Source organism: Anopheles coustani, chromosome X, assembly GCF_943734705.1.
Source record: "Anopheles coustani chromosome X, idAnoCousDA_361_x.2, whole genome shotgun sequence".
In the NCBI taxonomy this organism is placed as follows: domain Eukaryota; kingdom Metazoa; phylum Arthropoda; class Insecta; order Diptera; family Culicidae; genus Anopheles; species Anopheles coustani.
The window spans coordinates 14,785,068-14,812,847 of record NC_071290.1 but is presented as its reverse complement, the minus strand read 5'-3'; the positions used below and the strand labels follow the sequence as shown (position 1 = coordinate 14,812,847).

General features: G+C 46.0%; 1 protein-coding gene across 1 annotated transcript in view; it reads right to left on the bottom strand.

Moving 5' to 3' along the window:
* LOC131269336 (netrin-1-like) overlaps positions 1-18,672 on the bottom strand; it is an 83,508-nt gene extending 64,836 nt beyond the window's left edge. Inside the window, exon 1 of the mRNA XM_058271687.1 lies at positions 17,334-18,672. Coding sequence (XP_058127670.1) covers positions 17,334-18,672 — 1,339 coding nt within the window. The remainder of the gene's footprint in view (positions 1-17,333) is intronic.
* Positions 18,673-27,780: the final 9,108 nt, after the last annotated feature.

Genomic DNA, 27,780 nt, shown 5'->3' with positions numbered 1-27,780 from the left:
TGTTTCAAAACATAAGGAACACTTTTGTACTTGTACCTGATGTTGTAACTATTGGGAGATGTTGTCAAGGACCTCTACTAAAGTTTACAAGTTAGCTGAATAATGGGATTAGTTGAACAATTACAATATTCAATAATTCTGGTACCTCGATGACCATCTTCCTAATGCCGAGCAACAGACACTTAGCATCGTACGACGGGAGGGTCTCCCATGCCCTCCAAGGTGTTCCATGCCCTCCCAGCCTGATGGCATAGCGTGTTGATTTTGCTGACTGGTTTCAATCGGCTGAGACTAGATGATGGCAGAGGGACTCCATACAACACTAGCATATTCAGGTGTCGGACACACAATTGAACAATTGTACATGGTAGGTGACACGAGGCTTGGACCCTAGATCGAGCAAACGACAGAACACGACACTTATCAATAGACAGGGATAAAACGTTACAATTACGCCGTAAAGATCCTTAACTAAACTGAACAAGTGGACATAATCGGCAGAAAACAGAACTTTCTGGTCTTAGAGGTTTCTTATGGCAATGCAAATGTAGCACTAGTTCGAATTCAAATGTATCCATCTAGATGGACGTCTCAACTTTATGAGTTGGCCTTAATCCTAGACCTAAATCCTCAAACTTTATGAGCTGGCCTCGATCCGACCCCTTACTTAGACATTGACGAAGAAACCAAAGTAACTAAAACATAAGAATCCCCAGAAATCACAGCATCACTTAGATTCATCGCTTAGAGCCGCAGTCTAATCATCTTTGATAAGATTTGCGTGAATCACGAATTATAGATTCATATGAACAAATGACACATTTGTCTACATTATGTCAAATTGTTGGTTTCGCTGGCTTAGATGTCAGCTCAATGCAAATGTACCGTCAATTTGATGTAAAGTATGTGATATATGGACTTATAAGTAATAGAAAGTGAACCCTTGTCAACGTTGATAAACTTCAATGGTTTTCATGGTAATACGTTAAAAGTACCTTATCTAATATAGAGTGGCTCTTATTTGGAGTAAATATGCCTTGAACAAGTATTTTATCACACACACTCTTTTATTGATTGGTTGTTTAGTGATCCATGTTGGATCCTCAAGACAATTTCCCTTCCAAAAGGTGTATATGATTATCATCATCCCATGATACATCGCTGCTTGCAGATTAAGAGACATGCTCCTCAATCCCATTGATGAATTGATGCGTGGCGGCTCACCTCCAAGGATGTTTGAAGCAAAACTACATCTCGCCAGTGTTCGGCCGTTCGTTTGCGATACGGATTTTCATCGCTCGCCAGATTGCTCAATCTCCGGAGAGAAGGTCAAGACGATCAAAAGCGGTCGCGCGCTGCAGATGGGCACGATGAGCTGGCCGGTCGGAGTCCCGGTCCAGTCCCCGGCAACAGGTCTCCACGGTTGGCCACAGTGGCAGCTGCGACACCGGTGGGCTACAGCGATGCATCGCCCCGATGTCGTATTTGTGTACGAGAGCCATTCCACTCAGTCGCAGAGATTGGGGAGGTGAGACGCGAGCGCTTTTTACGAGACTTCCGATCGAGCACCGAGATTACCATCGTCGGGTCCCCCTCCCCTGAGGGGGCCCCCTCACGGTGTGTGTAACATTGCTTCTTTACCATCGACGGCAAGGGAAGAAAACGAAACGAAGGAACAGCCTAGCCAGAGCCGGCCTATGACAGGAAGGAATGCATCGGCGTTGTTGTGGTACGGGAATATAAAGGCGGCCGGCGAGATGTCCCGAGGGAAAACCCATTAACGTCAGCCCGGGCCGGGCCAGCATCGCACATACATACCCAGGAGGAAAGAGACCAAAACAGGGAGGCGGAGAAAGGGAAACACAAAGGAAATGTTAACAGCTAAGTGGTACGAGAAACACACCGAACCGCTCTAAGGCGGCGGTAAAGCTGAGCGGCGAATAATGATAGCAAAACAAAACCAGAAAAACAAAACAAAACCCGCAACAATGCAAACAATCGACGGGGGGAGCGAAGGAAGGAAGGAAGGTGAGCTGAAAAGGTACGGAGCATAAAAACAAACCAACTCGAAGCGGGGCGAACACGTCAAAAGATGACGTTCGCAAAAATGTAGAAAACCGATGAAACTTATTGAAAAGTAGAATATAATAGAACAAGTCCCAGTCCAGGCATCGATAGAAGTGGACGAATGAGGAAGGGAAAAGAATGACCGGCAAAGGCAGAGATCGAAGAGCCGTGAGACAAGATAAGGCCAATTCCGCCCGAAAAGGGAAGACGGTACGGACGCTTTCTAACGGAGAGAAGCGCCTTCAGGAGCGCAAACGGTGCATGGTAGGTTCTTACTGGAGGTCTCATTCAATTTTATGTCGATCTTAATGCACCAGGTTTCAGAATCGCCGAGGCCTTTGGGGAAGGTTTTTTGGTTTCTCGTTTCGCAACCTCCTCGCCTGAAGCTCCTGGGCATGATGTGGACAATCCCCACTCGGTGTGTTGTTGCACCACCGGCAGCTTGTCGGTGAACTTTTGCTGGATCCGGACTTCTCGAGCTCCTGAGACGGAACCGTTTGAACTTTCCCGGGTAGTGTCCCGGGCCGGAGAAATTAATCCCATTCCGGACGGTGTTCCGAACGCTCTGAAGGAGGTAAATCAATCCCCACCTCGGGGAGTCTCGGGAGTTCGCTCTCGCCGCCTCTAGCGACCGGAAGCAATCAGTTGCAACTGGCAGATACTAATGACCACGTCCAACCCGGGGCACGTCCGAAACCGGGGCGACCCTCGAATATTGTTCGTCTATCACCGATCGGTGCTGGACACGTCGAGAGCACGTCGACGATGGGGCCCGAAGATCCATCACCAGAAAGGCACTCCGGGTGCCCCGGAGGCGTGCGAGCACACACCGTCAAATATTTGTCACAATCGGAATCGAATGCAGTTTATTGATTGCCGCTGGGCAAATATTTGATGCTGCTGCCCGACCGTTGGCTGCGGAGTGGAAGGTGCCTTCACCGGCTTCCGGAATCGACTGCGGGCAAGCGACAGCGAAAGATAAATAACTTCCACTAACGTATTCACGCAGCGCTTGCGAGATATATTAGCTACCGAGAGGGTCACTATGGGACTGAGACATATGAGGTTATCAAATAACCCTCTGCCGTCCCGTTTGGTTCCCTCCGACTTGTTTGGGATTCGAACTGTTTGATAATTTAAATTCTGAACGATTCTGGACGTCCCAGAATTCATGTGAATATCATCAATAGCCCAAAGAGAACTGTCAGTTTATTAGAACCAATGGTTCTTGTACATCCGCTTTATGTCAGCTTAAGCCCATAGTTGGAATTCTGTAGAGTCTTATGAGTTTCACCGTAGACTAGTTTGGAACTGTTTGATAATTTAAATTCTGAACGATTCCCAGAATTCATGAGAATATCATCCAAATGCCAAAAGACTTTTGAACTGTCAGTTTATTAGATGGTTCTTATATATCCGCTTTGTGTCAGCTTTAGCCCATAGTTGGAATTCGACAGAGTCTTCTGAGTTTCATCATAGACTGGTACAAAGGGGAAGTGGAGCCAACCTAACCTCACCAACCCATCTGTACGATATTGATACAACCCTTAACATGATCGTTATTGCCATTTGGGATATAGTCTAGCCTCCTTCAGAGATTGTTCTTTAAGGAATTAGACTACGAATGACGAAGAAGATGGTGTTACAAATTTCTCTTGCTTTTAAGAATCGGCATAAAAGTAAGACTTCACGACAAACGGAGCGGATCTTTGGTTCTCTTTGGGAACCTATGAGAATTAGGAGACTTCTGGTCTTTCCGAGTGTTAATTAAACCGTTCGGTAGGCTAATTGTTCCCTCCAGCTATCTTAAAACATGTTTCCTGAGTTGAAGAACGCTCGCTTCACGTTGGTTGCTGCGGCATAACATCGTACAATCGATAAAGTTTTTCCAATTCATGGTGCGTCCCCGCGGGTCGTTTCACGGTTGCCACAAACTTTGTAGCCCTTGATGGACTGATTCTACTTTTCGTCCCACCCGCTGCAGCCGAACAACAACGTGAAGAATTGGTAGGAAAAACATCAACACAGAAGACAATCGGCATCACAATCGCCAACGCAAAACCAACCGTTCACCAAAGGAAGCTGCCATGGATTCCCGGGGAATAGCGCTTCCAAACAGCTTGCCGAGGAGCAAACAAACAAATGGAGACAACGAGACACAAAGGACAACACGGAGGGTCTGTTTGTGGTCGAGGGACCCTCGGCAGTAGCGACCGTCCGTTGGCCACCCGTGGGACTCTTCTCTTCGTCGGTCGGAATGCCAAAAAGGACCTCCCAGATCTTGGCCGTGGTCACATACACGAACATACACGTTCATTGTTATCCTTTTTCGCAGCGGGGCGGGATGTTATGCTGCTATTCTTTTCGATTGCAGCTGACTGGATTGAAAGGATTCGTTCGGTGGCCGCTTTCAAGGATAGCTTTTATTGTTGACTTCTCCTACTAGACTCTCTCAGAGTCCTTGGAGAGTTATGATTTCGGTTACGAATTGTGTGGCGAATCATAGGTTTCTGTGGTGATTTCAGGGGTTCTCAGTTGTAATTCTTGTACATCCGAACAGTTTAGGGCAAATGGGGGCGATATAGATAGCTAGGGCAATATCCTTCTCAAAAGTTAAGGTAGAATATATGAATCAAACAAATATGTTCATTTTCGTTTGAGAAGTTTGCGTTTTTTCAATAAAGTTTGACATACAAATTGTCATGACACCGTATATCTATCTCAAATATCAATACAAGCAAAGGGAAACTAAAGGTTGGGTTCCTTCATTCGTAGATTATTGATGTAGAAGCAAACCAAACATCCTCGTCGAAACACAAAACGCTCTCAGCCGAGGACAGAATGTAAACACTGGAGCAGTATGCATAATGCAGTCCGAAGTAGCGTATGCTCTTTAATTATTTATGAAAGGTGTACGAGCTCTATTTGACATCTATAGCGTTTCGCAAAACGTCAAAGTTGACAGCGCTGAAGAAAAGGTTTGAAGTCCTGAAGTCCAGGGATGTTTATGGCAATTGAAATGCGGAAAAGAGAAGTCTTGATCATCCTTGAGGTGTTTTTCTTTGTTATGAGAAATTTCCATTTCAGGATGTGCGTTTTGCCTATCCTTTCTCTACTTCTTAGTATTGTGTTTTCAACAGGTTTCAAGTGTTTTTAAGATGTTTTCACGATTTAATAAAAGTTTAGTAAAGACTGATTTAAATAATCTATCAAATCAATTCTAGGGAAGAAAGGAACTGCTGGAATTAATGTTTACCCTTAGGCTTTTCAACGTTTGGACATCTGTGAAAGTCACCCACACAAACGTGTGCTCTTGGTCTCGAAAAGCGTTCTTCATAAACTGACGAAATGCTGCCGTAAGTTAACATCCTTCACCGTCAACCGTGCCTCCGAGCCGCCCGGTGGTGGCACCGTCTGTCGGTCTCGCTTTTCTAATTCGCCCGGAAAGAAGCGGAAAATCGGGGAAAGCAAACTACGCCGTCCCCTCGACGTGAAATAGACGCTTGCGAATGGGAAAAGTCACGAAATGCTCGAGCCAAAACAAACCGGGAAATTAGATTACGGATAAAACTATCCCTAACTAACTCGCGCCCGGACTCGTGCTCGACCTGCCTCTGTGTGTGTTTGCTGATGAACCCTTTTCCTTTGGTTTGGTTGTGTTTTGTTTTGTTTGCCGAAGCCCATTCAAACCTGCGTTGCGCGCGGTGCGAGGAAATGATTGGCGAAAATCCTGGCGCACCGGCGGGGTTTTCTGTTTGCTTTTCATTAGTATCCGGTTATCGTCCCGGTTCACTCACGCACACACGCACACACATACACGCACACACGTGCAGCAACCTGCATTGCGGCCAGCTTGTTTTCCCTCGGCTGTGTGCGAAGGGTTTTCCTTTCGGTGTGTGCGGCGTCCATGTTTCACTTTAGTCGTGTCAAACTGTTGCAGATTCCGTTCCACATACCAGCCTTCCCTTCGCGGGAGTTTTCTTTTGCCCGGGGTTTTCACTCGGGGTTTTCCATAGATTTATTTTAGTCGAGTCGAAAAAAGAGGTTTCCTTCTTTACTTGTCTTATTTGTATCCCTGATCGTATTGCTTTTCCTCTTCCCTGTTCATTATTACAATCGATCGACGAGAAAAACTGAACGGAGTGCAGCCCCTTCCGAAGCACTTTTCCCGAAGCTAGCTGTCACTTTTTTCGTGTAAAATTTTCCTTTTTTTTAATGTGCCTTTTGTTTTTCTACGAAGCTTTTCACCTAATGCATGCATAATGCGCGAGCCAAGGTAATCATTCATCTGCCGGCTGGTCTAGACGTATGGTTGCGAGTCGTGGAAAACCTTGCCTTCCTGTTTTTTTTTGTTTTCTTCTAGCTACTCAGACAAAGACAAAGAGGGTTGGGAAAAGCTTTGCGCTGACTTTATAATCACCTTATGATTGAGATGGATTTACTGACCGAAAGTGTTGGCTCCTGTCGCCTTTTTGTTTTTCTTTTGTACGCGCCTTTTTTAATAAAAAATTTCCTGTTAAATGGATTTTTTTTTCACACAACACTTTCGCGGTGCTCGGAAAAACCGAGAAAAACCTTCGAGCCCGATTTATATCAAGTGAAGTTGAGTTTTTGCTTTTGGGTGTTTGGTGTTTTGATCCACCCAAGACAGCTCTCCGAGTGAATGGGGGGGGGTGTGATTTTCTTCAACCCGCTTCGCTTTTCCATGGACGATTGATTTTCATTTTTTTTTCTGCGTGCCCTTTTTCCTCATTCCGGAAATAAAAAATAAAAACTCGAGTGATTGATGGTAGCAGATGGAGTGTTGTGCCCTCCCCGGGGGTTGGGGAAAAAGAAGGGAGTCCGGCACGAACGCAAAACTTCATCTGACCGATCGGCATTTTCCACCCGTCCCGAGAGAAAGGATTTTTCCGGGGAAAAAAACCGCCTCCAGAGCGTCCAGATACCGGAGTAATTGAAAATAACAGCACCCACTCGAAACATCCGTCGGTACAAAACCTTCTTCCGAGATGGAAATGATTTCCCGAGCTGGGGAAAAATCGTGCCCACCACCCCCGCCCAGCCCTCAGTTATGTGTCCATCATGAAGTCATAAATTCCTAATGGTTATTAAAATTCATCGACATACCAGCATCGGCAAGCTTTCCCGCGGGTCGCGGGGTGGGTGCGTGGGGGGCGAGCGTGGCAAGTATCATCTCTCCTACTCTCTTTCCGGAAGGTTTTCCACCTTCCAGCGCAAAACCCGGAACCAATGCGGAAGTGGACGAGCCCGCCCGCCCGGAGGCGAAATGATGGATGAAGTAAGGCAGAAAGAATGCATTAAATGGCAGATTCCACCGGTTGGGAGGGGGAGGGGAAAAGGTGGGAGGGTTTGGTTGTAACAGTTTACGCTGATGTTGATGTCAAGCGACGGAGGAAAAACCGTTCCTGCAGCTACGTTTTCCTTGGGACGCTCGGACACAAACAGACTTGAGCGCAACCGATTGCCTTTTCATTTTCCCTATTTTTCCCTCCGACAGAAGATTTTCCATCCAATCCCTACCCCACCGCACCGGAGAAATCCCAACCAAATAAGAAAAAAAAAACCCTTCGTGTTCCCTTCGCACGATCTTGTTTTTCCATTCCCATTCCTTCGTCTTCTTTAAATAAATTTAATCAAAACACCCCACAAACGCACACGCATCGCTTTAGCTTTAATTTGATTCCCATCCGTTCACCGTTTTCCCATTACTTTTTTCCCTTTTTTGCTCACTTCCGGAAATGTGGAAAAAGCGGCAAATTTTCCCGGAAAGGGGCCGCGTGTGCATCTGACGCGGGGAAAGCAATTCCTTTACGCATACAAACGCGCAACCGCTCGCCCTTCCTCCCGGAGGCGGTTTGTGCAACCCTCCTCCAATGCCCCGTTTCCCGCCTCCCACGCACACCCAATTTCCCGGCAGGTCCTTTTCCATTCCCGCCGCGAAGAAATATGATTTGAATGATGAAGTGAGATTTATCTGCGAAAATGCCGGGGAAAAACCTTGAGTTCCTTTTCCGCATGCCTTCGAGCAAGAGTCGGCGTTTGTGTGTATGTGTGTGTATGCAGAAGGTTGTTTGTGGCTGTGTGCGAATATGCCCCCCCCCCTCCCCCCCCCCCCCCCCCATTCGCTCAACGGCTGCTCTGCGTTCATTGTTTCCCGACTTTGTTTTTTATTTGCTTTCCCCTTCCCTTGGCAGTTGGAAAAATTAACCTTACGGTTGTTGTTGTTGTTGTTGTTGTGACCGTTTCCATAAAATGAAATCGAGGCAGCCCAGGCTCAGGTGAACGGAACCGGTACCGAATGATCCTTGATTTGCAACGCTCACGCCGGGTTTTTGATAGGCATTAAAATAAAGCATCGGGGAAAGTTATAGTACCGGAATTAGGTGACCTGATCCCTCGTAAAAGTGACGAGATCCCTCACCGAACTGTTCATATATCCCTGTCTCTGTATATGTTAAAATATCACTCCCTTTCTCTCTCCCCTTCGGTGCGTCGTCTTTCAAATACCAAAGCGACACTTCAGCAAATCCCATCTCAATTATTTCTCGTGCGCCGGAAATCGTACGACCCGAACTCCTGAACTTTAGATTTGAGGCGGTACTTTGGGAATGCACAGAACTAGGCAGGTCAGTCTCGGTTCTCGTAGACAGTAGAGTACCCGGCACTATATTACGTTCGCATGCAACCAAACGTGCCAACTCCCGGGAAGTCTCACGGATATACCAGTATTTAGTACTTTATTTAGTATTTACTCGTTTTCTTCAATACTCTTCCTCACCTTCCCAGTGGCAAATGTTTGGGAAGAACGTCGTGCCTGGGTTTTTCTTAATTTTTAATGAACGACTTTCACCCCACAACGACGCCTCAGCAAAAAGGCTGGAGGTGTTCGTCTTTATCCACGGGGGGATATTGGACTTCACTCATCATCGTAAAACCGGGCTTGTGGAACGAAAAGGGTCCTTTATATAGGTCCTTGGAAGTCCGAATGGGTTCGATGGTTTTACCCTCGGCTCGAAGCGAAGCGTGTTCCGGGGCGCGTGCATAAAACATTCCTAATGTCCAGAACCCCGGTTCGTGTGTGTGTGTGTGTGTGTGTGTATGTTGGGTCGACACACCGGGTGTCGGTCGGGGCCCTGGCTCGCATTCCGGAGCACACGCACTCGGGCCGTGAAACCGGGCCACCCGAAAGCAACCGCACCAGGCTGCCGCTGGAAAACTGGTTTTTGGGAAACCGATCAACATCCCCCCACCCCGCGCCCACACATACGCACACAAAAATGCACACGGGATGTATGGATACACAATCCACTTAAAAAAAGGTGCGGAGGAGGGCGACCGGGGATCGCGACGGGCTGCTAATGGATGCTTGTTCCTGTCGTGTTTCCATTGCCCGGAACGCTTTACGTGCCATTGTTGCGCGCCACCACATTATCACTTTCATCTGGCGCGCTCCGTGTCACAAACACACACACACACACGCCTCTGGTCCGATGACAACCGATTTCGACGTAGCCCGATTCCGGATAACCAAACATGCGTTGAGTTCTAGCTCTTAATGATACCTCTTTAGGTACAAAAAGAATATATTTGTGGGAATGTTGGGTTCACTTACTCCTAAAGCTATATCGGATGTTGGGGAGCTGCTCAGGAGATTGCATTCGAACTCACGACGTGAACTATATCTAACGTCACGCATTTTTTTTTAGAGAAACCTCTGGTAGCTCATCATACTGCGACTATAGAACGTAGGGTAATCGGGGCCCTCCAGACATATTTGTTTTATAAGAGCTTGTAATCCATTCAACTTGTTTGCAGCATTGTCATACAGTTGTCAAACTTTTATGTTTGTCAATAAGAATAAATTCAAAAAAGTGTTCTGTTACTTTTCCCAACTCGGATTCATATCTGATAACGAATGTTAGTTGATTCATATGGGAAACACAGGTGACAAATGTCAAAAAGTGCTGTAGTTTGAAGCCGTTTTGATTTGCTTCATTATTTACGATCGGAGTTCGATTTCCATTTTTTTCTACATACTCCCCATCAGTTTGAGCTGTTAGGTAATTCACGTTTCCTTATCGGCTATTTGCATGTTGTTTTATATGTAACTTCAAAAACTCGTCATATTCACCGAAGTAATCCAAACAAGTACAAATAAGTTGTAACTATTTGAATCTTTCTGTTCATCACAGCCTCCAAATCCTGAACCCGGGCCGACAAAATAATTTTCTGTTGGTAATCGCATTTTTCAAACTTTTCTCCGATAATTCTATTCTTTTCTTCTTTTTCAATCGCATTAAAATCTATTATTTTGTTAATAGTGGATATTTTATTAGAAGGGCAATTATTTTAGTTATTATTAAATCCAACGAAGAAAATACATTGTATGGATATAACAATACATACTTTGGCAAGTGAATCGGAAATGTAAAAGGAAAGATTAGACCGAAACAATGCAAAAGAAAACATATTCTATCAAGTTTTTAAAGGCCAATAAAACAATATCAAAGTAAACCGAAAATCTAACTAGAACAAACATATTTATTCTCGCTCGCCAAAAGTGAAAAATATAAGTGACAGATAATTTAAGTGGTTTCTTAGGTTTTCAACCCGGGCCCCTCTCGCGCTCGAGATTTCCTCAGGACCTCATGCTTGATGATGAATTTAGTTTATTTTGTTTGGAAATTTCGATTCTCTTCCATTCGCAAAATTGTTGGTTTGGTTTGTGGTTTCCTTTGGCAGCGAATCCGTCCGCTTAACTGTTTCTTAAAACAACATACACACACCAAACTAAGACGATGAGGTGTGGTGGTGAGGAGGGGAGGAGGGGGGGGGGGGGGGGGAACACAACAACGTATCGTGTCGATGATCGCGGGGTTTGCCGAGGCGAAATGAATCGAAATGAATCATTTTCATCTAACATGTATTTTGAATTAGTTTGATCGATTGTAATCCGACACCGTTGCGGGTGGGGAGGTGGTAAGGTAGCTCCAGCCTCCTAATGTGTTAGTGGGGAGGGAGGTTACGGCGTTTGCTCCCTTCCTCCGCCTCCCGATAGGTAGGCCAACTCCGTGACGCCTTCCGCATGTTTGCGCGATCTCGATTTTGAATTTGGAGGCGAAAGGAATAGATAGTAAGAAGAGGGAGAAAGGAGGAGGGGGGAGATCCATTTTCATGTGGAGGCAAAGATGCGGGCAGCAACAGGATCTCGATCTGGAAATCTTAAAACAATTACCCGCTTACAAACCCCGACGGTGAAGGCTGCGCTACATGCTGTCAATCAGCGAGATATTGGTCGCGCACGCCTTTTCCATGCATTTTCCTCCCCACCTGTGGAGCTGGTGGTAGAAGGACGGGGGTCGTGAATCATGTAACCTTCCAGCGAAGGCCTTCACTACACATCGCCGTCGGATCGAAAACGGTTCCGAAGGGAGAGAGAAATCAAAACCGGGCGAATAAACGCAAGTGCAACGGAGCGCATCCTGATCGGGAAGTAACTTTCCTTTTTTCCCTGCTGGAAAATGGCTTTGAAGTGGCAACAAGTACCAATTAAAATCATCGGTACCTTTATCGCCCGAGCGCATCACCGTTTGGAAGATCGTGCCAAAGTTGTATTTGCTCCCGTCGTTCTTCACAAACGCTTCTTCAAAGCTTTATTTACTTCCTTTCATCTTTGTTTAATCCAATTTGAGTCAAAATGCGACAAATTGTGCGTGTTTAAATATTGAATCTTGGATTTTACTTTCTCCATTTTTTGAATCCTTTTTCCAGTTTTGGAGAAAAGAAAAATCTAAAATTTAAGGGCTAAAAACAGGTTTTAGAACCTTTCCTTGAACCGTTTTGTTTTGACATTGCACAATCGAACCAACCATCTTTGTATGTTTATAACTCTTGCAATTTTGATCCTATTTTTATGAAAAAGTCTGTTTTGGAAAGATATTTTATGTGTCTTTAAAGGAAAAGGCTTTTGATTCTATCTAAATATTATACAAAACGTACTGTTGTACGAGTACACAGGTTGAAGTAGTCAACCCGTAATAGGCAAAGACTAAAAACAGAAACCTAAAAATAAATCTAAAACTTCAAATCAAATTCAGAAATAAGAAGACTCTCAAACTGAAAGAGATTCTTAAAACGAATTACTGGATTCTGACTCCACTCTTGGGTGGTGCCCATTTCTTTCGATAATAGTAACACTGTCTTCGGAGAGATGCCTTGTCTCACTAGGAGATATCGTGATAATAATAAACTAGCCATGACAAGCTTTATTTTACCTTTTAGAAATCGTGTTTTACTATTTTAGTATTTTTGTAAGATACAAGAAAATAAAGTAAATCATTTGATAAATAATAATAAATTACTCAATCGAACACAACGTATGAATGAAATGTGAAATGTACTTAATAGCTAGTCACCATAGCATATAGCGTCTTCTTGTGAGATTGGCTGGATTTACTCTTTCTTTTCTTGGATCTTACTCTTTTGGCCGGGATTACTCTTTCAAGTATAAATTTCACACAAAACAATTGTAAAATACAGTTCGCAAACATATGAAACAATTGATATAAAAAAAACTTATCCCGGTTTTACTTAAAAGCGTCCATTGTGTGTTGGTCGCATACGAATTTCTGCTGTACATCAAAACAATAACCAGCGGAAAATTCACCGAAGGGAAAACCAATTTGCCAACTCCATCGAATTGAACTTCTACTACTAGTACTACTTCAAAATGGCACCCAAAAAAAAATCAACCTTTGTATATAATTGCTTCTAAACTGCTCCGTTTTCCGACTTTTCGATTATAGGTTTTTCATTGGCGAATACTTGGGGGGGCTTGTGGTTCCGATCCAATGACATATCCTTTTCCTTTCTCTCGAGCGCGGGTGTGGGATCATTTATTTACATCGTTGCGTGCGTCGCTCTCCATCGCCGTCACAATCAATCTTGTTCTTTCGCCGGACTGGTTTTTGCTCTCGCCATTTTTGTTTTTTTTTTCGTCCTCGCCGATGTTGAATAATGGAAACCGACCGGTCGTCCGGTATCGAAGTATGGAAAACCCCCGCGTCCCCAAGAACCCTCCACTCGTGCTAGGGTGCTCTAATCTACCTCGCAACAGTGTGCGGGAGGTTTTAGATGTTTTTTCTTTCCACGCCCCATCCTCCTCTTTACTGCTGTTTAACTTGCTTATGAGAATCTTCTGATGAAGGTTAGGAGAAAACGAAAAGTTGGCGACATAACGGGATGGAAAGGAAGGGAAACACAACAAAAAAAAAAGTTGTTGCGAATGCGAGGATCCAACTTTTCTATCCAATTGAGAGTTGGCGATAGTCCCTTCTTCGGTAAGTAAGGCTCAGCCGCTCAGGAAGGAAAGTAGAACCAAAGAACGGTTGGTAAGGGAGCGCTCATACATTCACTGGTTCCTTTTCCTTGGTTCCGTGCCCGTCGATCCACTCCAAGGAGTTAGCTTACAGTTGACATTCGCAAACCCCCTCTTCTGGCGGTCTACTTTCTTTGGTCGTTCAGCGACATGTTTGATACTCTTGCCAAAAAAATAATTTCGCCCTCCTTTTAAATATTTTAATCTATCGGAATTGAAATCGACAACTGGTTGTCTGGAGCAGCCGATTAGGTCTAATGGCATTGGTAAACAAGGGTGCCATAAAGACTCGCCCGTTATCAACCAAAACCGATCGAAACAGGCATATTTTAGCACGAACCTTCATTGCCTGCTCCACTCCGTATACTAATGAGATGAATGTGGTTTTAAAGGACTTGCGATGAATTCCAAAATGTTGGTTAACGGAAGGATGGAGCTGATAGGTGTTCAGCAGTTACAGACACGCAATTTTATCTTCAGAGCAGGTTTTGTTGTCTCTAATGCACCAAGTTTTGAACTAGCTCTTCAGTCTCTGTCTCTAACTTGACAAAAACATTAAAATAAAAATGGTAATTGTGTGTTTTCCTAGGTAATTACACCGCAACAACAAATTACATTGATTTATTTGTGCTTTAAAACTAACTTTTGCCAATTTATAATAGTATAATTTTTTAAACGATTATTGAAGTATATTTTTGTTTACGCATCAGTGTAGTCGGGGATATAAACTTATTTTCATAGGTGCTAAACGCCATGTGTTTGGTTTGTTAACAGTCGCTGTCGTGTATTTTTCAAATTATGTGTCAGTACTTTTGAACTTGATAACAAAGCTGGTTCACTTAGTTCTTCTAGGTAGCTTCATGAAACAGTTTTAAGTACAAACAATAGTCTTCATATTTACGTTCATTCGTAATAACAACATTTTTAAGTTGGTAAAATAAAATCAGGAGTCGAGGCCAGATGAACATGAAGCTGATGAGTTAGAGACAAACTCAGTTGCGTAAGGGGCAAAAGTTGGTGAGCGATTTCAATCACTGGTAAGGGGCAAAGATAGGTGGCAACAAACTATATTTCAAGTCTGTGTTGTGCAAGAAGCATTTCGTAACATTCTACTGTAAAGGAGTGATTTTTTTGACAAGAGGCCATAACTTAGGAAGCAGAGCTGAAAGCGTTACATGACTGCGTAATACATTTATCAACTTTGAAAATTGCTTACGAAAGTTTTGTAGGTGGCGTTGCCTGTGTTATACTGCATTGGATACTTCCAGCTAAATCGGGATAAAAGGAATCAGTTGTGAGACAAACGCAAACGAAACAATGCCCAAATCTGAGCCAGTGAGGTGCCAATCTTCCAAATTCCCGGTACACACTCGCTATCCTGATACTGCAAGACGTCTTAAGTTTCAAAGGCACGGTCGAAGAAACACGTTTCCGCGTTGAAACTAGCTCATCCTGGAGGCTCTCGGGTTTGCTAGTTCTTCTGGGTTTATAAGGAGGGTTTGTTGGCAGCTCTTTACCAAATCCGGCGAGCGTCGAAACCTTGACCCTCCTGGTTGTTTTGCACTGTGCAGGGGGAAAGGTACTTTTTGGAAACAGGTTCGCCCGTCGGTGACTCGCTACTCCTGCCGCCACGGTGAATCTCAGCGACTCTTGACGGTTGTCGGTGCAACTGAAGCGAATAATTAAAAAACTTCCCTTCCCGGTCCGTTGCCACGCATCCTTCTTGCGTCCCAGAAGGGGGTGGGATATAGATATTGAACCTGCCAGTGACAGCGAAGGGGGATTGATACGCTATTGAATGCGACTGGATGTCGTGGTACGTTATCGCCCCAACCGTTGGAACGCGCCACATGAAGAGGGTGCCAGATGGGGTTGTGGAGGGTACTGCAAGTTAATCAATTACACTCGAATAGACCGGAATCGAGGGACCCGTGACACTTCCCGAAGGACGCGTGTAGGTCAAACCGGCCACGCTTTGGCGCACAGGCGTTTCGTTTCGCAGCTCGGACAGCCCGCAGGAGTCGGGAGTGACCGCCAACACAAATCAACCGCTCAACTACCGCTTGTTTTTCGCTACATCACGAGTCGCGCACACGGCACGACCTGGCAGCGCTATCTGCCAGGAACATGATCTCCGGGGCGTACAGGGTGACAACGACTGCTCGTGCTAGTACACTACTCTGGGCTTTACCTGCCCGTAGTTTCTTTTTTTTGCTTTATCGCCGCTAGTGGTGACTGATTTATAACAAATTTGCCAGCTGATAGCCGACGCTGGTTGATTTATCGTCGCGTGTGCAAAAGCCGAATGGTAGATTAACGCTACGCTTTGGCTTTTATTCGTGTTTTGTTTTGTGCGGTTCGAGTAAGCACCGTAGCCTAATGGCTAGCGACATGCCTTGGCATTATAATCGTGCATGTAGCAAAAAAGTTTTCAAATGCCCCTCCTGACTGTGGATCCTTAACGATTATTGAATGTTCAAAGATTAATGAATCATGATTGCAAAGATTCGTGAATCAGCAAAGATTCGGGTGGAAGAGTCCAATTTCTACGATTTGCAGAATTTTACTACGACTTAGAAATTAGAGGCAGGAAGTAGTAGATGAGAATAGCAACTCTTTTGAAAGATTTGATTCAGACGGAACAATCATCACGATGGTTTGAATCGTTGAATAACTCTTTTGCGTTTAAAACCGAGATAAAGGATTCATTAGTTACCCTCGGTGATTTGAATCCTTACCGGAATTGGGATTCCAAATGGATGAATGAGTGAATAGAAGAGTTGCTAATGGCTGCACCATTCCGAATCCCAAGAGTGAGTATATAATACAAGTCGCTATAGACATTTAACTAAACTGGAATTATAATCACTACCAGATTTAGAAGCGTCTTGAACATTGTTTTTCTCATGTTTATTCACTCTTTCAATTACTCTCATGGGATTCGAGTCTGGAGATTTTAATCCCTGAATGGGATTTGGACCCCTAATTGGGGTCCAATTCCGGATTCAAATCTCTGTGGCTACTAGTAACTCTTTTACTCACTCTTAAGTTCCAAATCCTTGCATCGGATTCGATTCCATCCTAGGGATTCGAATCATTGTGGCGACTAGCAACTCTTTAACTAGCTTATTCAATCTTTTGATATTGAAATCTCTGTTAAGGATACAAATCCAGTTGCTAAAACTCTCCGTGAGGAATTAATGCAATCAACAGTAGTATTCTACTGACTCATGTGCAGGGAGATGATAAGCGAAACTGAAAAACTGGAACAAATTTCTTAGTTGTGAAGCTTCGTAGGAGATTCTTCTAGTTCAGGAGTCGCTCCCTGACGAATCTTCAGTTTTGATTATTTCATACGTTTGCAAGCTTGTTTCAGTTTTGTGAACTGGAACCTATTTCAGAACCATTCTTAACATCTTTATAAGCACCCAGCTGTCCCAATGAACTGGACAAATGTAACCCCTCGTTAATTCGAGGGGTTTTGGCTTTTGACCAATACGGAGTAGGTTCCCAACTCCGGTACAACCATCCAGTGCGAGGACGAGCGCACAAATGGTTGTTTCCCAGTTTGTGGCCCTTTTGCCTACCGTAATTCCGCACACGGCTCTACACCCTCGTCGTAGCGGAAGGACAATTAAATTCACCCCGAAGACAAATGCGTGCGTTTGTCGGGGCCTTAATCCTCTTTGAGGCAGCTTGTGCGAGCGGCAAACAACCGTAACCCGGGCATCGTCCAACGGTACGAGGTAACAGATTGTTCCAATTTTTTCCCATTTCCCATACCTCCGCCCCATTGCCCTCGGTGTGTGAGTGTGTGTGTGTGTAGTGGCTGGGTGATTAGTCCTGCCGGGGTTTTGGGTCGCCTTACCTTTGCACTCGTTGGAATCGCGAGCGTTCGCGCGACCCCAGGGCCGATCGAAGTGGAACGGCTTGCAGCGCTCGCAGTCCCGGCCGGCCGTGTTGTGCTTGCAGTCGCAGCTCAGCTCGCCCTCCTTGCCGGTCGGCAGGCAGCGGGACGCGTGCCCATTGCACTTGCATCGCCCGCCGACCGCAAAGTCCGACACGGCGTAGTGGTGGAAGAGGCGCGACAGCGAACCGGCCCGGAGTTGCCCACCGGTGGACGGTTGCAGCTGCGCCGGTTTGATGGACGCGGTGGTCACCGGAGTGGTTGTGGTTGGTTGTTGTTGGGTGGTGCTCAGGAAGCTGCTGCTGCTGCTGCTGCTGCTGCTGAAGAAGTCCTCCAGCAGGTAGTCGGAGGTGGTGGAACTTGCCTCGGGGAAGAAAGGTGTTTCTGGCAGCAGGAGGTCGCGCGGCTGCCGGCGGAACGACGGTGGTACCTGGGGTGATCCGTTCTGTCGGAACCACGACTCCTCGGAGGAGTCGTCCGGGGGCATCTGGTGCCGGTGGAACACGACCCGCACATCGGTGGCCGTCACCCAGTCCTGCAGGACGGGCGAGGAGTCGAAATCTGGCGCGGACGGGCGACCCTCGAGCGTGCTGAACGCGATCCGGGACACACCGGAACCGCCCGGTTCGACTCCACCGTGCCGGTGGGCATCGGTACAGCGTGCCTCCTGCTCGTTGGCGCGCGTGATCGTCGCCCGGTTCGGCCGACCGTACACCCGCCGACACTGGGAGCTGTAGAACTGGAACGGCTGCCAGGACTTGCCGAAGTCCGCACTCTTATAGATGGCGATCGAGTCCGGCTTGGTGGCGCCCGGGCAGAACGTTAGGCTGACGTACGTCAGCTCGTACTTCTTGCCGAGCGACAGCGTCAGCGTCACGTTATCCGGTGGATCGTTGATGGACGTGGCTGATCGGAGCGGCTCCGAGCGCCAGCAGGTGACGTTGTTCGAGTTGTTCACGTCGGTCAGCGCGACCGGTGGGTAGCGTTTGCGCGCCGATCCCATATCGCACTGAAGGCAGCGGGGACGCGGCTGCCCGGAGGCAATATCGCACAGCCTCTCCGGGCCCCGCTGGCCGCAGGTGGATGACGCCACGATCGGCATGCCGAAGGCGGCGTTCACAAAGTCCGGCAGACAACGCCGCGGACGATCCTCGTCGTAGCAGGGGTCGTAGGACGCGTGCTTGGAGAAGACACCCCCGTCGAGCGTGCCATCGAGGGCGCCCGGACTGACTGGCGTGACGCTGAGGACGCTCAGCAGGGACACCAGCAGGGACGCCACCGACACACCGACACCGTACATCTCACACCGGGCACTGCACGCTTAGTTCCTCGCTATCCAAAATTCTCCAATTTTATTGGATATCGCTACTTTTGAAATTCTGAACCTCTCTCTACTTCGTACTTATTATTCTTATGCGTCCTCTTCTCGAAAGATCTCACACCCGGTGGATCTCGGGAAGCTGTGACAGATCCGGAAGCGTACGATCGTGCTTCCTGCTCTCCTGACGATCGCACAAACTACGCACACATCAAACCGATTGATCCGCAAGGGATCTCCCGAAGTTCTCTCCTTATCCGCGTGGTTTCCACAATTCCTCACTTCAAGACACACAAACACACCGAACACCGTACCAAAAGACGGGAAGATGCGAAATCTCCGATCCCGCGAAGGATCAGCGACAAAGGAAGGTGCCGCGAGAGCTGGTGAAAAAAGCGGACGAACGCGTGTACCGGCTGCCGACTGACTGACTTCGAGCTGCTTTTCGGCGAGCACGCGTTCCCATGAACCCACGTACAACGACCGTGGCGGGTATTTCGGGGAACTCCGACGACGATGACGACCGCTGGACGGAGGACCGCCAAAAGGACACTCGCGAGGAAGAACGTGAGGCGAAGCGGTAGGAGGAATCGCAGGATCGGAGTTTCCTGCGTCGGAGTCGTCGCGTTTTCCAACCAGACGGCTCGTGGTTGTCGAGAGAAATTTGCCATCCTCACTCTCGGGTGGCAATGGAGGTGGAGGAAGAGGAAGAGGAGGTGGATGGCCCAATGAGTGTTGCTACCATATAGCATCCAAGTACTGAGGATTTTTTATGTTAGGTTTTCGCGTGAGAGAACCCAACAGGACAACAACAAAAGCCGGAAAGGACAACATGGCGACATGGCGTTTGCTTCGGGATTTTTCGGCATCAAACACTCTCCCAACTCGATCGGGTTGCGGGAGAGCGACGCCGTAAGCCCCGAAGGAGCGCTCGCTCGTCCTTGCTAGGATGAAGGCGAATTTCGTAGATGAGCAATTTTCCCTTTCTCATCGTCCAGCATCTGCAGCATCCGGGTTGGGGAAGGGGCGCGCACCGTTTGTTGCCAACTCACTTCCCCTTTTTTGTTTCCTCAACCATTCGTCCTGGCATCGGAACTCACCGTGGTTTTGTTTCTTTTGCACTCACTTTTCGCTCCCTCTCCCTTTTCATCTGAACTTCTTTTCCGCTAGCTCCCTTTCGCTTCGGTTTATTCTAGTTCAAGGTTTTTTCTCACCACTCACTCTCTCTGTATTGGGTTCCCTCTCTCGAGTTACAACTCTCGCAGACTTCCAGGCGTCTCAGGTGCAGCCGAGCGTAGGTGGCAGATGCTGGCTGAGTGCCAGCATCCGCGCGCACGATGTTCGTCTGAGTTCCACCGGCGGGTACACTGTTAAATGTTTCCGTTCGTAAGATGAACCGAACGACCGTCCGTTTGGGTCGTTCGAGAACTCTGCCTGTCTCAATGATGCAAATGTTCGAGATAATTTTATTACCCGTATCCCGATTAGAACTGTTGCATCGCATCAGTCCCTCTCGCCCCCGGTGTTTCCAAATCACTCCACCGATAAATTAACCGAACAATTAGTTCCATATGCTAGCGCGCTGTTAAACCGACTGCTGGACCTCCTGCCGGGTATTATGTCTTCAGCGGGGGAGGATGATTGGAAGAGCATTTGTCGGCAATCATACGCCTGATTCGACGCACGCCGGCCTTTGTTTTTCCCCATTTCCCATTATTCGGGAACTAATTGTTTGCAAATGGCTTCTTGGTTTGGCACACACCGGAATGTCCTTTTTCTGGCAGGCTGGTTACATTCAACCGTACGAACTTTATGTCAGATATGTTTACACCTCTGCCACCTTTTGTATTTTGTTGTCATCTTTTTGTGTTCGGCACTCATTTCCCATTATTGCAATAACGATCAAACAGCACAATTCGGAGCAAAACGGTTTAACGTTAATTTTCATACATCCTACATATCGCGTAATTGTATTCGATTTGTATCATTTGATGCCTCTTCACGGTGGGACACACGGTGGACATTGTAGAAAAAATCGATGTTTTTGTAGATAGTCAATTAAAAGTAGCTTTAGTACCAATTCTCTACATTGCTCTATATTCTAGCTATGGTACGTTAAAATAGAAAAGAAAAAGAAAGAATTTCAATTTTATCAAAATGTTTTATCGAATTTTTATTAACGTATGAAAAGTTAAATGAAAAATTCGACTAAATTGATTTAAAACGCATTCGAATTTTTCATATCATTTTTCATGGGAGCATGTTGAAAAGATGTACTTAAAGTATGTAAAATGTTCTCATGTGAACAGGTACAAACATTGAAATAGTATGTTTCTGTTGGAAAATTAAAGAAAAACAATCAAAAAAGGTTTTCAAACTTTCGTAACGAATAAAAAGGAATCTCAAAACGTCCCTGGGGTAATTCAAAGTAGGAAAACATCTGTAAATAACAAGTTTGGGACACAGCCTTTCAAAAAAGGATGTAGTATTGCATGACCCAAAGCTATGGTACGTATCCATTAGATAGAAAAAAGGTGCTAAAAACAATTTAATGCTATAAGAGACATAGGTTTTCCAAATTTCACATTAAACTGTTTGATTACGTCATCTTTCTGCATATATTTTCTAGTACTAAGCCTTTTTCATACATTACAACGATAGCACTATCTGAATTTATGATGGAAAAATTTACTATTATCATGTGTATTAATCAGTTTTGGTTAAAAACAATCTAAATCGATGAGAAATAAATAAAAAATGGGAAATGTCCGCTTGATTGCTCTACCTCATCCCACTGTAGAACTGATTTCTCGTTCTCCCTCCCTCCCCCTCTCCACCTACCAAGATTTATATGAAAATAGCAATTTCACTATCGACTCGGAACACCGATTGAAATCTGACATTTCGTTTCGATTTGCGAGCGTGCGTTGTGTTTAATTATAATTTAATTCCCGGCTCATCGGCCCGACTTTTCCCTTGGAGTTCATTTAAAATTAAAAAAAAAAGATAGAAAAGAAAACACCAAAGGTGAGTGACACGGAAGTGACGTGTTCTTAATTGAATTTTATCGATTTTCGGTTGCCACCGAAACGCCGAGCGCCATTTTTAGTACCTGTAAGTTCGGCGTTGGCGTGTTTCTTGCTGGTCAGGGCTTGAACATTCCAGCTCGCCGGACGGTTTATTCAGCTCCGGAGAAACGACCGGATATCGGGAAAGCCATTACCATATCCGCCACCGTCTCGCGCGCAGGCGAAGGTGGTAAAGTAAACACTGTTCCCGGTTTCGCAGGTACTACTCTTTTAATTTTATTCTCCCAAGGTGCTGCTGGTTAAGTGTTAACAAAATCTTTGAACCCCTTTCAAGTGCGTGGCGCGTTCCAGAACTCTTCAGAGGTGGACACGCCGCTTCGCACACACCCCGGGCTTGCCGGGTTCAGACTGGTTCAGGTCGCGCGAAGAAGGCGCGCACATATTGCGCGTTCGACACAGCCCTGACAGCTTGCACAAAGATTTATGGACCGTGGTGCCGTCACTTCAGCACCGTCTTCACCACCCCGGCCCGATCGGTGTTGGCACGACGTGACGAAGGTGTTCAAACTGTCAGTCATATCAGTCATCCTCGTCGCTGTCATCGTCACGGTGTGACTATCAATGTCCGAGCGAAGGAGGAGCGGCGACCGGCGGGTACATCGATCAGATGCAAAGTCCTCACTCCCTTCGCTCCCAAGCCCTGCACCCTTCGGGTCACTTGAGTGCAGCACCACTTGACGCCTTTTTTTCGCCCGGTTCTTGGACTCCTGGAAAGATACCTGCCTGGCTACACCCGGGACAAGATGAAGATGTGCCCGGTGTACTACTCTCGATCAGAACTCTCAGATCGTAGATTTGCGCGTCAGCCAGCCTCGCCCCCGGATGGCTGTGCCCCCGGCCGGGGCGTTGATTAATACCCTTTCGGGCGGGCTGAAGAAATATGCAAATATTTGTTGTTGCCGGGAGACGGTCGCCGCAGTCACCCGCTGCTGATGATGGTCTTTATGTTTGATAATGAAGATGACGATGATGACAGTGCGCTGCAAACAGAGTGTCTGGCGTACGCCACCCAATCGAACCTTCCCTGCTTTCTCCAAGGGAACCAACCGAAGGTACCATTGGCAGAGACGAACGGGAAAACACGTCACACTCTCCCGGTGACATTCCATTCCGGGCGCTCCAGATCGAAATGTCACCGGCCGGTTTTCGTGCCGTAGCCTGGATGTACCGGGACTCCCCCCCCCTTCCCGGCGTGCGGGTTTGACGGTGGAATGTTAAACGTCATGCAAAACCGTTGCACCGTGTCGCACGATCGGGATCTCGATAGCTGGCAGCGAGTGTCTACAGGGACGGGGTTGTAACGATTTCGTTTGTTTCCGTAAGATAAAGAAACCCAGCTGCCCTGAAGCCCGATTCTTATGGCGTTCGATGCACAGTAATGGCGAGTATGTTTGAATCCGGGGACCTGTCTATCCTTCAGAGGGAGCTGAAAGTTCTGAAAGACCCTGTGATACTGTGCAAAAGAGTTTTTGGGGAGACTAAATGTCCGTTGCTACATTTAGAGCAAAATATTAACGACTTATAGAGAGTGATTAGGACTACAGAGATCTTGGATCATCTCCAGAATAAACGTCACGTAGTCATATTTAAGAAAAAATGACATGTTTTGTCTTATTTTATGATGGCTATGTTCCTGCTGATATCTTCTGAACTGCCGTCATATGAAGCGGTCCTGAAGATCTAACAGTTGACTGCGCAATAGTTTTAGGTTTTAGGTTCTGTAAGTGTGATGGTGTAATCTATTTTATATTTTAGCTTTTTATATAAGTTATTGAAGATTATGAAGTTGTGTGCACACCAAACACTCAACCAAAACTGGACCGTCACTTCTGAAACTTACACACATAAAGTTTAAGCACTGCAGATGTTGTTGAAGGTCATCTTAATTTTAGATTTGAAACTCAGTTTTACTTACACGCAAAAACAAAAAAAAAACAAACATGAAAGTTCTCTACAGCGCTTAACAAGAACATCACAAAGTTGCACAGAATCTTTAATTGTGTTGCACAAATGAAAGGTTATCTACAACTTTCGGTTAGTTTTACGTAGAACAAGAATTTGTCGTAGCATTTTGGGTATTTTCATAAATATGAACGTAAATTTAGAATAAAACATACTGTTACTATTAAATTAAAACGTAACTCTCAAGTTAAGTGTTAAAAACAAAACTCTTTTCTCAGCTTCTTCTTCACCGAGGATCGCGAACTGTTTCTTATATAAAAATGATGATCAAAGGTTCGATTGTTAATTCTTTGATAGTTCACAAAAAATTCATTAAAATGATATGAGAATTCGTTTAAAATTGGATTGATTGGATTGTCTGTCGATCGTATTTCAACGAAATATGTTGTTACAAACTAAGGTTTACAAATTTCAAAACTTCAGATGCAGTGCAAGCATAATTACTGAGTGTACGCAATATAAAGCCTCGGTATCATAGAATAATAAATGTAGAGTAATGATTTCCAGTGTAATAAAACAAATTAATGTAGAATACAACAATTAAGTGATATTTTATGATAAAAAAAAAATTTGTAAGTATAAATGAAAAATAATGGTTAAAAGTAAAACTTTGAAATACTTTATCTTTTAGCTATGTAGTAAGCTGCACACTGATTTGAAAAAAATGAATGAACTCTATTTAAAAGTGGTTAGAAATCACATTGAGATATGTTTTGGCCTGCTGCATTAATAACTTTTCCTCATCCTTCTGGTTTTAATCTTCAAATAGAAATTAAGTTGATTAAGTTGAGCAGTTGATTTGTTCAGTGCGACGCATGACTCCCATTATTTTAGGTTATGTGGCCTTACCTCTATATTTCCGTCACCCAATAAATTGGCGATGGTCAGCAAGTAGCTGTTGAATAAATCAAAGTCACAGTGATCGGGAACGGGAATGCAAATGAGGATCTTATGCCGTGTCACTTGCAACATTGTAGCTGCTAGCTTAGAGTGTTTACAAAGAGGTTGAGTACCACATGTCCTACATATTAGCCTCTTATGAAACTAAAAGTTAAATAAGAATGTTTAATCACACTCTGTGGTACAGCAAACGATCGAATGCAGCCCTTTCGTCCATTGGTTTCGTCGATTTGCTCAACACTCTCCCCCTCTCCGAGGTGCTTCCGCCGAAACGCCGTGGGAGGTGGTGGCGAAAATTGGTAGCAATTATTTTCCGTGGGCGCAAAACCTACTGCGTTAGGTAGGTTGTACGCTCTTCCAGCCGGCCGGGAGTCCCTTCCGGGATGGAAGCTGGCCCCAATGGCGTAATGGGACAATAATTATTGCTGACTGGCATCCCTTTTAATGATGATTGTATCTCCGTTTCTCGCACACACCGTTTTACTAATGTGCGACGAAGATCCGCTTCTGGCGTGATGATGGCGATTCTTTTTCCGCGCGCCGTTTCCCGTACACTTGTTTCTTTTTCAACTTTGATTCGCTCTGTGTAGGAGGAGGAGGAGGAGGAGAGGGGAAGGGGGGGGGGGCTGGTAAGGGATGGTGATCTTCATCGGGCAGCATCTTGAAGCCACGCAACCGAAAAATGACGTGAAGAAAGGTGCCATCCAAGGGTCGACGAGACTCTCCGACCGGGTTGAAGCTCTTGGTCTTCAGACAGTCATCTGGTCTGATGCCTTGATGCAAAATGTGAAAAATTACGCTTCGAGAGCTCACATGCGCACACACAGACACACACACACACACTTTGGTTTCGAGGAGAATTTATAATGCGAAGAGAAAAGAAGCAAAATTGCAATACATCCTCCTCCCCGACAATCTGTCGAAGCCAAAAGGTGATGAGGTTTCCGATTGGGTTTGGCGTGCGCGGGTACGGGGGCGGCAAGGTGTTGAATGTAATGGAAGCGAAAGTTATGACACCGATGGTGGTGGGCCGATGGTAGGTGGCTGGGCTGAGACTGGGAAGTAATTACACATATCGTTACTATATTTAATTAAATTATGAATAATTTATATTGGTTTTACAATCATCCCTTTCTATTCTCGCCCCAGCGTTGGGAAAGTCGGATGCCAGTTCACACAAGCACACACACACACCCAAACATGGGAGTAATCTGGTGCCGACTTTCCGCAAAGCCATAAACACTGCAACACACACACACAGGCACACTACGGCACATTGGCATCGTTTGGTCGTTTCCAAAAGATCGAACGATTCGAGAGATGCAAACGATACGGACGGGCGAGGAGGGCGGGGCGGGCTTTCCCGAAACCGGAAAACCGCAAGCCGAGCCGACGAGGAACCGGCTCGTGAATAATGAGCGAGCGACCCATTTCCATAATGCAAACCGACCATCCCTTGTACCGCTTTCCCGCCTTCCCTCGCTTATTAATTTTGGGAGAAGTAGGAAACTTTGGCCGTGGAAAGCTTCCTTCCGGCGGCACCAGCGGACAACAAACCCGGCCCAAAAAGGCCCGGCCGGCCTTTCAACAAGCTGTCACCGGCTCGGGTCCTCAGAGAGGGCGTCGGTTCGTGGTGGATTTGTTGCGAGGATCAATCGTTCGGAAGCAACAACTATGCGCATCCTCGCTTTGTACCCATTTTGGTAGAATTTACAGCTATGTTCAACGGGGTGATAACTGTGATATATTTATCTCATAATAAGTTTGCGTAACTAGTCGACTATCGTATTGCTGAAGTTCTGGACTCGATCTGTACCGGACTTATGGATCTCGAGAAGGTTCTGGACTCAAGTTCTATTTCTCTAGCCAGAAAAGCCATGTCAGTAGCTAAATAGCTGATCATCTAAGAGATTTGTATACTTTTTCTTGATATGGGATACTCCTCTTGCCCAAAACAGGTATTTCGCAATTCCTGCTTTCAGAATTCAACGTCTAGCGTATCTCTGAAGTTCTGGACTCGAACTGCATTTGTCTAGCAAGTTTGCTCGATTTCTATTTCGCTTTCAAGCATTTCAAGCAATTTGGATTTGGCGGAATCGTCTGGCTCTCTTTCATAACGACATCAATCTTTCAGGTCCTGGCTGGCCTCTAAGGGATGTTAAAACTCGGAAGAACCAGGTTTAAATGTAGGATTCTACCATCCGCTTCCGGGGCTTTCATAGCGGTTATGTTCTCTAATCGGCGTTCGCACATTTTGGACCCTTCGATAGGAGGAATCTCACAAGATCTGGAATTGCGGAAGAAATATACTGAACGAGTGGTAGGTTGTACCTTGCTTACATAGTTGGCAGCTTCAAAGGATTCCATTAAATCCATCTCTCAAGAATTGTAGTTCTTGGGGATCCACGAGTGTTGTCTGCAGAGTTTGGAGTTTCCAATGGAGTCGTCAAAGCGGCATGTTGCAATCACCGGGACCTGCTTAGAACTTCGGTAGATGAGCGGTGTTGTGAATGGCCGTATCGGCAGACTCCCAGAGGGCCGATGCAAGGAAGTCGCACATAGGCGAGTGTGGAAAACATACTCCGGCATATCGGAGAGCCCGCTATGCCCGCCGGTGCGAAAAGGAGAACAAGTGTGGCAGGTGGAAAAGATAGATAGAAAGAGAGAGATAATGAGAGGGCGAGTGAGAGGAAACTGGGTGGGGTAGCGGGGGGCGGTGAGGAAGTTTAACATATTCCAGGAACGTGACTGAGTCGTGGCCACCTTTGCATGCCGTCGTACCTTTGTTCGAAATTCTTCGAAACCTCATGAAATATGCACCCGGTCGCTCGCACCCCACCTATCCTATCCTTCTATTTGCCCGGCACACACACACACACACACATGCATGCCAGCCGGGGCTCGAAACTCCCATTCGGTTGCAAACAATTTTCCCTTTGGGGGATTGAAGGAAAGATCGTTCTGCTAAATCTTAAAGAGCTTTCATCTTTCGGGAAACTTCGCCATGCCTTTTGTTGTTTGGGCGGTCGGGCAGAGGGGATGATTAAAGATATGCCGAGGGGAGGGGGGGAGGGCACAAGATGAAGCCCGAGACGATCCGTTCCTGGTCAGTCCGCCGCCCGGCTATTGCATCCCCCTC